At 38.8% G+C, this 14,054-nt stretch overlaps 1 protein-coding gene across 1 annotated transcript in view; it reads right to left on the bottom strand.

Moving 5' to 3' along the window:
- Positions 1-14,054, bottom strand: part of LOC126425088 (peroxidase-like) — a 209,809-nt gene that overhangs the window by 34,357 nt on the left and 161,398 nt on the right. Inside the window, exons 7-9 of the mRNA XM_050088005.1 lie at positions 9,702-9,897; positions 6,417-6,614; positions 2,370-2,517 (exon numbers count right to left, since the gene is read on the bottom strand). Coding sequence (XP_049943962.1) covers positions 2,370-2,517; positions 6,417-6,614; positions 9,702-9,897 — 542 coding nt within the window. The remainder of the gene's footprint in view (positions 1-2,369; positions 2,518-6,416; positions 6,615-9,701; positions 9,898-14,054) is intronic.

The following is a 14,054-nucleotide window of genomic DNA, read 5'->3' as shown; positions in this document are numbered from 1 at the left end:
GTAGACCACCACACACATGATACTAGAAATAAAACCTAGTTACAAATTATAGCTCACATCACAAAATTATATGGTAATGAGGTAAGGGTATAAAATATACAACCACCTCCCATTAAACAACAAAATAAAAAAAAATTAAAAAAAGAGAATTAAATTAAAGGAATTATTACTGCATTGGTAGTTCTATTCTGTAAATTCTTTAATTACTTGTAATAAGCTGGATTCTGTTTTAACTATAATGTACAGCACATAATTTTTATGTTTGTGTTCACTACATCAACAGAATTTGACAATACAAATGTAATCTCCAGTAGGGACCCATCTGTATGGAATGTTCTTAATAATTATAACTATGAAAAACACATGCAATATTTCTTATCAATGTAAATTTTCATTTGTTATTCATTTCTGTGTATTTCTACTTAGTAAAATAATTTAAACTAATGTATCTTGTAGCTTTATGTTTTTGTTTATATCTCCTATATGTACTCTGCTATGCAAAGTATGTACGCCACCACCATCTTACCATAATTTTTAATTGACTTGTCTTATATTAGGCTGTGCTTTCCTGTAAAAAATGTATGATATACAATGTATATACTTTCTGAATCTTACTATTACTACTACTACTGCTACTACTACTACAATTATCATTATTTGTGAATAAGCTCATTAGGGCCACACAAAGTGCTTACAGTTAGGTATTTGCCTTCCTCTGTGCCCATTTTTCTGACTTTCTCTTCCATTGGCTTCCTTTCTCTCTTCAGATCTTATTGTTCCAGTCTTCCTCTTTGGTTTTTCCCCTTGATCAACTTCCCATTTGTGAACTTCGGACCAGGAGATTTTGAGTTTGAGCATCTTGTGTAGTAATTTCTGCCAGTTTCAGATCACTTTTGATCATGTGCATGATGGCTTTGCTCTTGTTGAATAAAAAAAAAAAAAGAGAAGAAGAAGAAGAAGAAGAAGGAGAGAGAGAGAGAGAGAGAGAGAGAGAGAGAGAGAGAGAGAGAGAGAAGAATCAACTATTGTAAGTCTGTCTGCGTTCATTTATTTAATGTGTCCATAGAATCTTAACCTGCACTTTGTAACATTGCTATGGATGTTTGCGTTTTGTTTGAGTTCCTGATTGCTTCTGAGTTGGTGTTGTTTATCTATAAGCTTTGGGTCTAGAATTTTTCTTATGACTTATCATGCATATTTCTCAATTTTTTCATTATCAGTTTTCATGTTCAAAATTAGTTTTACTGATACATAGAGGCATTACCATATTGTAATGTCTTAGTTTTATATGCTTGGAGAGACATTTCTAGTTTCTTTTTATTTTTTTTATTTTGTTTTAGGTCAGTATGCAATTTACATCATTTGGAATGTAATTTCATTTGATTTTGTTTTGATTCAGTTTTCCTGGGTGGTTTCACAAAGAAATTTAAACTGTAGAACTCATTACATTTTGCCATATTTCATCTCCATGAATTTTGGTGCTTGTTTGTTGCAGGTCATGTGCTCCGTCTCTTCGAAAGATGTTTGCAAACAGATTTTTTCTACAGTACTTTCAAGAGTTCATTCTCATTTTAGGGCAATGAAATGTCTTGAATTAGTATTGATAGATCATTTGAAAAAGCTGGGCAGTCTGTAGATAGCCTAGTTCTGCCAAAAGTGATTTGTTAGTCAATTCTGAGGACTGTTTTCTGTTTGCACCATTCTTGTATCACCTTGTCAAGAAGACAGTTGGACAGTAATGAAGAAAATCAGTCTCCTTGTCTTACTCCTGTGTTAATTTCAAAAGGATTTGAGAATTGCCCCATAAATTTAACTTTATCTTTGTATCTGTCAGTGTCCGTTCTAGACCTTGTTTCTTTAATATTTGGAACAGTGCTTCTTGTTCAACTGAGTCATAGACGTTTTTGAAACCAACAGATTTACAGAATAAATTTTTCGTACAAAATCTGTGATTTCTTATGGTTAGCTTTAGGTTCAAGATTTGGTCTGGATATGAAACACCTGTTCTGAATATTGCCTGATATTTTCCTATTTTGTGCTCTGTTGTGTGTTAAGTTATTTTAGTATTCTAGTATTTTAAGCATTTATATGACAATGCAGAAGTACACTCAGAAAGTTTTTAATTCAACTGACACTAGATACAGGAGCCTACATATTCAGTTTACAAGTACATGGAAGCCCAGTTTCTAGTACAATATCATGTGACAAATTTTCTTGCTACACTTTTTACAGATCTCTTATGGTGTCAAAGGAAACCGTCAGGTTTTTCAGAACACAGTTTTGGAGAACTGATAAAATTTGTGCCACATGATTTAGATGAAATGAGTTAAATTTAGAATCTCTCTTGCACGAAGTCAACTGTTACTTACAGCAAGTCACCTTGAGCTGTCCCATGAAACATCCTGAAAACTGCCTCTGTGAACTCGGCAAGTGTAGCTGGTCTCAAGTCCTCCTTGTAACAGTTGCTATATCCTGTTTGGTTTGACTCTATAGGGAACTTGTCTAACAATTCAGTAACTGCAAACAAAAGATAAATGGTGCTGCAGAATCATTATCTAAAATTGGAAAAGGAGTTAAGCCTATATGTTTTTTAAATCAGCAAATAATGTGCAGTATATTGCGAGGGTCATTCAGTGAGTAATACAACACATTTTTTTCTCAACCAATTTCAGTTGAAAAGTGCAGAGTTTACACTATGTAACATTTCCACTTCAGGCCATATAATTTCATGAAGTTCCGATAGGTGGTGGCACTATACGTAGCCTTCTGAATAGTGTCTGTAATGGAGGTGCATCCCAAACAGAGAGCTGTAATTGAGTTTCTTTTGGCAGACAATTAGAGCATCATAGATATTCATAGGTGCTTGCACAGTGTCTACAGAGACCAGGCAGTGAACAAAAGCATGGTGAGTCACTGGCCGAGGCATCTGTGACCATCGCAACAGAGCCGCGCAAACCTGTCTGACCTCCCACGTGCTGGTTAACTGTACACAGCTGTGGCTCGCGCAGTGTTGGAACATGCAGATACTCTCATCTGAGGTAATTCATGGATCAAACACCACACTGCTCAACTGGACATCTCTCTTGGTAGTGCTGACACACTGGTCCACCAGTTGGGATACTCACAGGAGTGTGCCCACTGGGTTACTCATCACCTAACAAAGACCGTAAACAGCAATGAAGGACCATCTCTGCAAAACTGCTTGTGCATTATGGGGATGAGGAAAATTTTTTGTCAGCATCATCACAGGTGATGAAACAAGGGTTCCTCACTTCAAACTGGAAACAAAACAGCAATTCATGGAGTGGTGCCACACCACCTCTCCACTGAAGAAAAAGTTCAAGCTGCATCCTCAACTGGTAAAATCATGATGATGGTCTTCTGTGACTCTGAAGGGATTATTCTGTTTGATGTCCTCTCTTATGGTGCAACAGTCAACTCAGAAGTGTACTGTGCTACCCTCAGAAAATTGAAGAAATGAACTCAGTGTGTTCATTGCCATAAAAATGCAAACAAACTTTTCCTTCTACATTACACTGCAAGGCCTCACCCAGTTCTGCACACTAGGAGAGCTCACAAAACTTCATTGGGCTGGTCTTCCTCATCCACCCCTCAACTCGGATCTCGAATATTCTGACTTCCATCTGTTTGGCCCAATGAAGGGTGCACTCCATGGGAAGCAGAACATGGATAATGGGGAGCTTATGGATGCAGCAATTTGTCTGGTCTGATGTCAACTGGTAGAGTGCTACCATATGGACAGAGTGGTCCTCCCAGTAAGGTGGCATACAGTCATCACATTGAACAGAGATTGTGTTAAAGAATGTGGTTTTGTAGCCAAAAGAGTGAGGAATAATATGGTGCCTCAGAACCCTGAATAACCCCCCCCCCCCCTCCCAAAACAAAAAAGAATGAAAGAAAAAAATTAAAAGTGTTGCATTACTTACTGGACACGCCCATAAAGTTTTAAGTGGGTACACATATACTTGGAACAGTGGCGTGGTGTGCTGTAAAAGGTACCCTCCTCACTGTTCTCCCTACCTCTCCCCTGTGGTTTTTTGCCACCCACACAAGCTACACAATATCCTTGTCTGTCCCTGTTCCATCTCTGCTCCTAACCCCTTGCTCCACAGCTCACAGACCTCAATGTGAGACCTTTCCTGTATGTCCTCTCATTGCCACCTACTCCAGTCCTGTCATAGGCACCAAAAAATAACTACAACCACTGCAAGTGTTGCACTAACGAGCTCTCTGTTGTCATGAATGGTCACACCCAAGCTAGAGGCAGTTAGCAAGCATACTGTGCAACAGTGTATGCTTGACTCCAGAGACTGTCTCACAGCCAATGCCAACTGGACTGTTTCATACCAATATTAGCTTTTCTGAACTGCACAGTTGGGGAGCCTCCCTGCAACATATCTTTCATTCCCATACACACTCTGGCCTCAACTGTGCTTCCATGCTCCCACTCCAGCCTCACACACACATATCCCCACTCCTCTTGCCCCTCCCAGCAAAGCTGCACAGCACTTTCTCCTTCTCTGCTCCCCCCCCCCCCCCCTCCCTTACAGTAGCACCTAGCAGCCCACCATCTTGTCTCTACTCTCTAGTGCAGTACAAGTGCACCTTCTGTATCCCCAGTACCCACCCAAAGCAAGATCACTGCTCACCACAGTCTCAATTTGGCCTCAGCAGCTGAAGTCGACAGTGGCTACATGTGGCTCAGTCGTGCATATAAGGGGGGAGGAGCTGTCAAGTGAGTATTTTTGAATGTGCCTGTTCACTGCTCAATGCCTGCTCTAAGTGGCAAGCAGCAATCTATCATAGTTTTTATATGCAGAGTATTTATTTTAACTCAAGCCAACTGAATATCTTGAATATGATGCCCTCTACGAAAGAAATGTTCTAGGTGAAAAGTTCAGTATTAAAAGGGACATCTGTCTGTGCTACAGCTGGTCAAGCCCTCCTGTGTGGACAGGGTCAAGTTTGTATTTTCAAATGGGAACTGCCCATTTTTATTGCATATTCACATTTTATGACAAAAATGCATACAGTTTATTCAAACTATTGTTTCCTATTCATAATAATTGAGAAAAGTGTGCCTCTTTTTTCAATTAAGAATCAACACATTTGATTCTGCATTTCATTTACAAATGATATAAATGTAAACTGTTGAGCTCTAATGCTTGATGCTAATCTTCAAACATGACTTGGATGTTGTAAATGTTATTGTATAGTACAAATAATATGGCTAGAAACTGCCATTTCTGGCAAACAAGCTACTTGTATGGTAATGCAGTCTTCTGTTGTCTAGGGCATTGATTGTGGTGAGTCCCCAAACCACTGGAATGCTTGATTTCAGAGCCCACGCTCAAACCCCACCATCAGGGTGACATTTCAATGTGTGTTTCCATCCTGCTACCATAACTCTCACACTGGCTGCTATATGGCTATTGATGAAATACAAACGTTAACTACTGTAATGAGACACTTGCCATGAATACTCACCAAAATCAAAAACTCCAATAGTGAGATGGTGAGAGGCATTGGGGCTCATCAAGACCCAGCATCCCAGTGGTGAGATACCAGGGCACTCACCGAAATCAAGAGCCCCAGTGGGAGAGGCAAGTGAATCACCAAAATCAAGCATCTTGATGGGAACAGAAAACTATTACATCAATGATTGTTCCTAGATAACACTAACCATAGTTTCTAATAAGATGCTGAAATAGCTAACCATACTGTACTGTACAACCAATTCTGCAACACTAAATTTAATTTCAAACATAAATATCAACCATGAGAACACATTTGCATCATAAAAGAAGTTTAGAATCAAATGCGCAACATCAGGCATACTTGATATTTGTCAATTACAGTGACACCATCTACCAAAAATGGAAAACAATGCCTTGAATAAACCATCTGTATTTTTTGATGCAAATTCTAAATTAGCAATAAAAATGGGGGTTCCCATTTGAGAATACAAAGTTGACCCTAGTCATGCAGAGAGGGGGGGGGGGGGGGTTTAGGAGGTGGCCAGTTGTACCACAGACAGGGTGTCCCATTTATTAATATTAATTATTTCACCTAGAACATGTTTCCATACAGTGTATATATTCAAGATATATTAGTTATCTCAAGTCAAAACAAACACCCTGTCTATAAGGCACTATCAGTATGAGTATATTGGCACTAGTTGTAATTAGTCACCAGTACACTTCACAGAAGTAGTTTGCAGTGGCTGCTTCTGACTGTTAATGTGTAACTCGACTCTTTTTACACCCCGGTCGGCCCTCCTTCATGATGGAATTTAGGTACCTCAACCCACAAATGAATAGAGGCTCAGAAGTCTCAGTTTCAAACCTGAAAGAACAATAAATAAATTCTTATAACAGCTTTTTGAGAGTACTTACCCACAATCTGTGAGACAAATTCCGTATAGGTTATGTGTTGGTGTTCTGCAATAACGATCCTGCGAGCCTCTTGGTACGTCTTCTCATCGTCCCAGTGTGGGTTCATGGAAGATAACTTGTTAGCCACCCTGTTGTGTTCTCGTAAATACAAATTTTGCAGTATCGTCAGCTGGGTGTTCTGGTTCACACGGGCATCACCTGAATACATAACATTTCATGCTACATTTTAACTGTGACACTGGAAAGCTAAAAACAATTTTAAACTACATAACAAGGTTGGCTTGTTCCAGTTTTTCGTAAAATTTTTCTGTGTCCATATTCATTTATTCCAGTGAGCTTCACTCTATGGTACAAGACTGAAGTATCCACATAATGTAATTGCACATTCTGAGAGTCATATTTGGTACACTAGGCCAAATGTAGGCATGAAACCAACTCACATTTAATTCAAAAATTTATATGTTCATAGCAGCAACATAAAAAGTACAGAATAGATGTGCTAGACTTCAGTTTTTAATACAATGATATTTTTTAATTTCCTGTCCTTGATTTGCACCTCTATCACCAGGAAATTGTGTATGAGTGGGAAAAAAAAACATTGCTTTGGGTGGAGCTTGTATAGTACACATTTCTGCCACTAGATGTGTATAGTGCAGCTCATTGCCAGTTCAGTGACACCTGTGTTATCAACCTGGCTTGTTCTTTTTATCTGCAGTGACTGTTTTTGTTAGCACTGTTTTGTTCTTGTTTCATTTTTTATGATGGCAGGTTTAAGTGAACAATATGCAGCTGTGAAATTATGTTTTCTACTCAGTAAAAATGCTGCTGAAACTATTTTAATGTTGATAACAGCTTACCAAGATGATGCTATGGGGAAAACTCAAGTGTATAAGTACAGGGTGACACAGAAAAATGGAAACATTTCCACAGTCCAACAAAACTAGAAGTTATGAAGAAAAGAAATTGCATTCATAGTAATTGAAACCTCACAACTTTGCCATTAATGAAAAATTGATGGCATTTATTATTTTTTAAGAAAATTATGTCCTTTAGATGGTATCCTTCTGTACAAATACATTCATGAAATCTGCTGTTGAGATTCTTCATTGACTGCTGCAATATCTCAGATTTGATACTGGGAATTGCATCCCAAATTCTCTGTTTCAATTCAATTTCCCTGTTCATTTGCAAGAAAAAATCACAAACAGATAAATCTGGCGATCTAGGGTGCCAGGGGATGTTATTGAATTGTGAGATCACACGGTTGCCAAACAATTCTCACACATATGCCATCGACTGCCGTGCAGTATCTGATGTCGTTCCGTCTTGTTGAAACCAGGCTTCTTGGACATGTGGAAAGTTGTTCAATGCAGGTGTAATGAAAGTTCATAACATCTCCACATAATGATTGGCATTGACAGTTAATGTGTTTCCCTGTTCATTTGCAAAAAAGTACAGTCCGATAATCCCATGTGATGAAACACCACACCATACTGTCACTTTACTAGCATGTAAAGGGCGCTTATGAACGTCATTAGGATTTGTGTTTGCCCAGTAATGGTAGTTCTGTTTATTCATATAACCTGTGAGATGAAAATGTGCGTCATCTGACATCCACAACTTGTTTAAAAATACATTGTCTTTGTTTATTTTTGTTATCATTTGTTGACAGAATCCTAATCATAACCAGTAATTGACGTCCTTTAATTGTTGCACCATCTGTAGTTTGTATGGCTGAAATATTAAATCAAGATGAAGAATTCTGCAAACACTTTCCTGGGACATTCCAACCACTGCCACTACTTTACAAATTGAACACCATGGGCTCCGTAAGACAGACTCGCATACAACATCAATGTTCACTAGAGAATGTACACTTCTTGGTTGTCATGTTTGTTTATTCTTGAGGGCGGATCCAGTCTCTTCAAAGTTATCAATCCAACATTTTATCATGCGTTTTGATGGAATGACATCATGATATCCTAAATTATAAAAAAATCAAAACTCCCCCTGTGCTGCTACCAAAGTATCATTGTTTTTATAAAACATTTTTATGGCTAATGCATGCTATTGTCCATTCCACTAATCCATGATTACTGAAATGGCGGACTGTTTACTCGCTGACTGTAATGAACCCATAGTGCTGCCACCTCTCCATTGCTGCCACTACTCATTTCAAACATTTCCATTACTCTGTGTCACCATGTAGTTTGCTCAATTTAAAAATGGGGACATGTTGATTGATAACAAACCTTATACTGGATGTCCATCAACTGCCAGAATCGATGAAAAAAATTGAAAAAATTTGAGAGCTTGTGCTCACAGACGTCGACAGACAATTGATGAACTTTCAGAGATTAGTGAGTTCTCTTGGAGCTCAGTTCAGTGAATTTTAGTGGAAAATTTTGGAACAAAAAGGGTTGCTGCCAATTTTGTTCCTCAGGTAATGACTGACAGTCAAAAGGAACATTGGGTCAAAACAAGTGCTTTGAAACAACAGTTTGAAACTGATCCAGATTTTCTGTCACTGGTGATGAGTCATGGTACTATGGCTATGACCTAGAAACAAAGCAACAGTCAAGCCAATACAAGATGTCATCATCACCCCATCCAAAAAAATGTCGTCAAGTCAGATCAAACATCAAAGCCATGCTGATTTGCTTTTTTATGCCAAGGGCACACAGTTCATTCAGAGTTTGTTCCTGCAGGTCAGACTGACAGTCAACCTTTTATTTGGAAGTTTTAAAAAGATTATGCAACAGTGTTCATAAAAAAAGACTCAATTTATGGCAGACAGAAGACTAATTCTTCCACCAAGACAACGCACCTGCACACACAGTCATCTCTGTTAGATAGTTTTTGGCTAAAAATGGCATGGTTATAGTGCCCCACACACCTTACTCGCCTGACCTGGCTCCAAACATCTTTTCCTTATTTCCACACAAGGAAATGGGAAATGGGAATGAAAAGAACTGATTTGATAACACTGAAAAATTCAAGAAAAAGATGAGGGAGGTGCTGTCAGCCATTTCCAAAGATGACAAAAAAAGTTTTGAACTGTGGAAGTACCAGTGGGACAAATGTATTAGTTGTAATGCAGAGTATTTTGAATGGGATAAAATTGTTTTGAAAATATATAACTTTTCAAAATAATTCTACTTTTTATGGGTACCTCCTCACAGTCATACCAAAACATTGCTTCCCACAGACAGAAATATCACTGAATAACACTTGTTCATATACAAAAATGCCCTTTAAAAATAAATGATACATAAAATTATGTACCTGCAATGAAGCATGTCCTATTTGATGGCAGGCTACAAGATACCATTGAGTTAGGCACTTGAGGCAACACCTTTCTGCCGTCAGGAAGGACTTGTTCAATAAGCTTCCCACCTTCAAATTTTCTTAAGTTATATGCTCGCTCCTGTTTAGCCCCGTACGTGAAAGAAGCATCAATGAAGTGATTTTCAGAATTAATCTGTAACAGATGGTGATGTTTTGTTTTAATCTAAATTTCTCTAAACCTTCCAGAGGAAACATTCAGTTGGCACCTATATTGATAATATTTTAACTAACTGAGTATGTAAATTTTGTTTCAATTTAGAAATCTCAGGATGTTTTGCATTATTAGTTAAACTGCAGTAAAATTTGTAGGAACATTTCAGTTAGGAAAACTGACATGAAAAGGACCTTTGTTAATGAAAACTTCTTTTATTTGTATTTATATGCCAAATGTGTTAGAACAGCATATTTGGTGACTATCTGAAGCAATAAAAATTATGAAAAATTCTTTAACAATATTCTAGATGTCTTCAGTGAGATGTTTTGACCTAGAAACTTCTGCAATAAAGTGAAAAATTAATTGCAGTGGATCAGCAAGGGCATAAAAATTTCCGGAGTACAGAAATGGCACCTACACTAAGTAGAAAAGTAGAACAGAAACACCAGAAAATCCAGGATGGAATAATAATTGTGGTATAGTCAATGCCCACTCTGTGGCGCCTGCAGCTGTGTGGTCACAGTCTTTACGTCATACAGCCAACGGCTGGCACGCCCCACTTATGCGCAGCTCTGCACAGCTGTACAGTGCAGGCGCGGGCCTCACACATTGAGTGCCTCCACGCTGTCAGGGCAACCTCAGCCAGCGTCCTCCCGAGAGACAGTTACATGAAACCACGCCGCCAATAACAGGACACAACAAGCGGACTTGGGTACAGTGGGCATATTCCTCCGCCACTCGCCCTATATAGCTGCTTACACCGCCACGCCTGGCAGTCTCGTGTTGGCCTATCTACGTGCTATGTCGACATCGCGCCCCGGAACGACTCTACACTACGACTGTTTACCATACCAGACTTGGACTCTGCAGCCCAGTTGCTGCTCTTGATCAAGCACCAAGTTGTGTTGTTATTGTGGAACTGTTAGCAATAAACAGAATTTGGAACTCACGCCAATCGTTATTTATTGTTTCTCTAATTACGGATACAACAAATATGACAATATTGTGAAAAGGATACATTGCTACTCATCATATAGAAGAGATGTTGAGCTACAGAAGGCACAACAGAAAGACTGCTAAACATGTGACCTTTCAGCCAAAAGGCCTTCTTCTAAATTGGACAGGCACACACACTCAAGCAAACGCAACTCACACACACACATGACTGCTGTATTTGTCCACTGGGCCCCTCCTCTATACAGTGAGTAGAAATTCATCCTCATCATAACATTGTTATAACAGAAACACTGACTGAACTTTATACCTAAAGGATACATTGCTACTCATCATATAGAGGAGATGTTGAGCTACAGAAGGCACAACAGCTGCTATTAAAGAAGCCAAGAAATTTCAAAATTATGGTTGAAGGAAACACTGTCGTAAGTTCAACTCCAATATCAGATTACTTAAAGTATTCTTTATAAATGTTGTTACAGAATGAGTAACAGAATGTCATAATTAATTAAATATCTTTGGTCTCAGAAATTCTGAAGACCTTACAATACTGCTAAAAATTTCAATTAAGAATGCAGAAAATGCAATATCACTGTTAAAAAACAAAACTATGTGAATTGGAATAGAACACACAAGAAAATTATGAAAGCAGTACCTAGCATAATAACACATAAGAAAGGATTAAGAGAATGGGAAATTAACACATTATTTCATTTCTCTCAGGCACATCAAAAATATCTGAGATAGCTGCTATTAAACAAACCATGATTTAGTTACAAAGTTGTTGTCATAAACAGTCAGCTTGATTTTTGGGAGGAGAAAAGCTAAACTGATGCAAAAATCATTGATAGAGAAAACATCAAAACATTAGAAACGGAGGAATATAGTTACACTAATCTTCTGTGAACTCACAAAGGCTTTTGATTCTATAATTGAGACATATTGTGTACAACACGTTGTTTCCAAAATGTTATGATATGACTTGGTCTATGAAGAGTAAATAAATATGGCAAATTAGGGATGGTGCTCTACAATAGCTTAAATCCTCCTTATGGGACAAAAAACAAGGAATAATCATCACTTTAAATGGGAAAAAATAATTAGTCTGACTCAGTACTTAATTTCTGAAATGTTAGATGCCAGAATGCTCCTCTTCAACTTTACAGTGCCCTTTATCCCATCACAAGTTTCAGTTTTTGAAAACTTGTGATTAAAACATACAGTGAGAAATAATTTTTTTTACAAAATGTTGTTGTCGTTGTTGTTGTCTTCAGTCCTGAGACTGGTTTGATGCAGCTCTCCATGCAACTCTATCCTGTGCAAGCTTCTTCATCTCCCAGTACATATTGCAACCTACATCTTTCTCAATCTGCTTAGTGTATTCATCTCTTTGTCTCCCTCTACAATTTTTACCCTCCACGCTGCCCTCCAATACTAAATTGGTGATAGCAGCTTACCTGCACTCCTATTTTTTTATTCATTATTAAACCGACCCCTGCATTACCCCTATTTGATTTTGTATTTATAACCCTGTATTCACCTGACCAAAAGTCTTGTTCCTCCTGCCACCGAACTTCACTAATTCCCACTATATCTAACTTTAACCTATCCATTTCCCTTTTTAAATTTTCTAACCTACCTGCCCGATTAAGGGATCTGACATTCCACACTCCAATCTGTAGAATGTCAGTTTTCTTTCTCCTGATAACGACATCCTCTTGAGTAGTCCCCACCTGGAGATCCGAATGGAGGACTATTTTACAATATTTTACCCAAGAGGACGCCATCATCATTTAACCGTACTGTAAAGCTGCATGCCCTCGGGAAAAATTACGGCTGAAGTTTCCCCTTGCTTTCAGCCATTCACAGTACCAGCACAGCAAGGCCGTTTTGGTTAGTGTTACAAGGCCAGATCAGTCAATCATCCAGACTGTTGACCCTGAAACTACTGAAAAGGCTGCTGCCCCTCTTCAGGAACCACATGTTTGTCTGGCCTCTCCATTGTGGTTGCACCTACAGTACGGCTATATGTATCGCTGAAGCACGCAAGCCTCCCCACCAATGGCAAGGTCCATGGTTCATGGGGAGGCCTTCTGAAATTCAGCTTTACAAAACATAATTAATTATAATCCAAACAATAAAACTACCAGATTTAATGTAAAGAAAAGGTGCAGTGGCACTTTGCTCCCTAGTTCTGCTCATACACACTGATGGAAAAAAAGTACAGCAACAAAAAATAATTGATGTAGAGTTATGAAATATCGGGAATACATTTTTCTGGGTAACATATTTAAGTGATTAAAACTGCAAGATCACAGGTTAATGTAAGTGTGAGATAAGCCATCGAAAATGGGGAATGCTGGTCATTAACAACTGGTGTAACCAGCAGTATGTTACATGCAAGCATGCAAAAATGCACTTGTTGGCCAGTACAGGGATGGTTAATGCTGTTTGTGGATGATGCTGGAGTTGTCGTCTGATGATGACCCCTATGTGCTCAATTGACATACCTGGTGATTGAACAGGCCAAGGCAATATGTCAACTCTCTGTAGAGCATGTTGGATCACAACAGCAGTATGTGAGTACGTGTTATCCTGTTGGAAGACGTCCCCTGGAATACTTTTTATGAACGGCTGCACAACAAGCTGAATAGCTGAATCACCAGATTGACATACAAGTTAGCAGTCACAGTGTGTGGCATAACTGTGAGAGTCCTCCTGCTGTCATACAAAGTTGCACCCCAGACCATAACACCAGGTGTAGGTCTAGTGTGTCTAGCATGCAGACATGTTTGTTGCAAGCCCTCAACAGGCCTCTTTTTAATAAAAACATGGCCATCACTAGCACCAAGGAAGACTCAGCTTTCATCAGAAAACACAATAGACCTCCACCCTGTCCTGCAATGAGCTCTTGCTTGACACCACTAAAATAAAAAATGGCGGCAGTTTGGGATCAGTGGAATGTTTTGTCTGGCATGGAGCTGTCCTAGAAGTAACCAATTTGTAGTGGTTCATTGTTTAGCTGTGGTGTAAACTGCTGCTCAAATTGCTGCTGCAGATGCAGTACGATGCACCAGAGGCGTATGCAACATGACAGTCTTTCCTCTTGGTAGTGTCATGTGGCCGACTGGAGCCAGGTCTTCTTGTGACTATATGTTCTTGTAACCACCATTATCAGCAAT

The sequence above is a fragment of the Schistocerca serialis genome, chromosome 10, assembly GCF_023864345.2.
Source record: "Schistocerca serialis cubense isolate TAMUIC-IGC-003099 chromosome 10, iqSchSeri2.2, whole genome shotgun sequence".
Taxonomy (NCBI): Eukaryota; Metazoa; Arthropoda; class Insecta; order Orthoptera; family Acrididae; genus Schistocerca; species Schistocerca serialis.
Note: the sequence above shows the minus strand (reverse complement) of the source record. Positions and strands in the feature narration are given on the sequence as shown.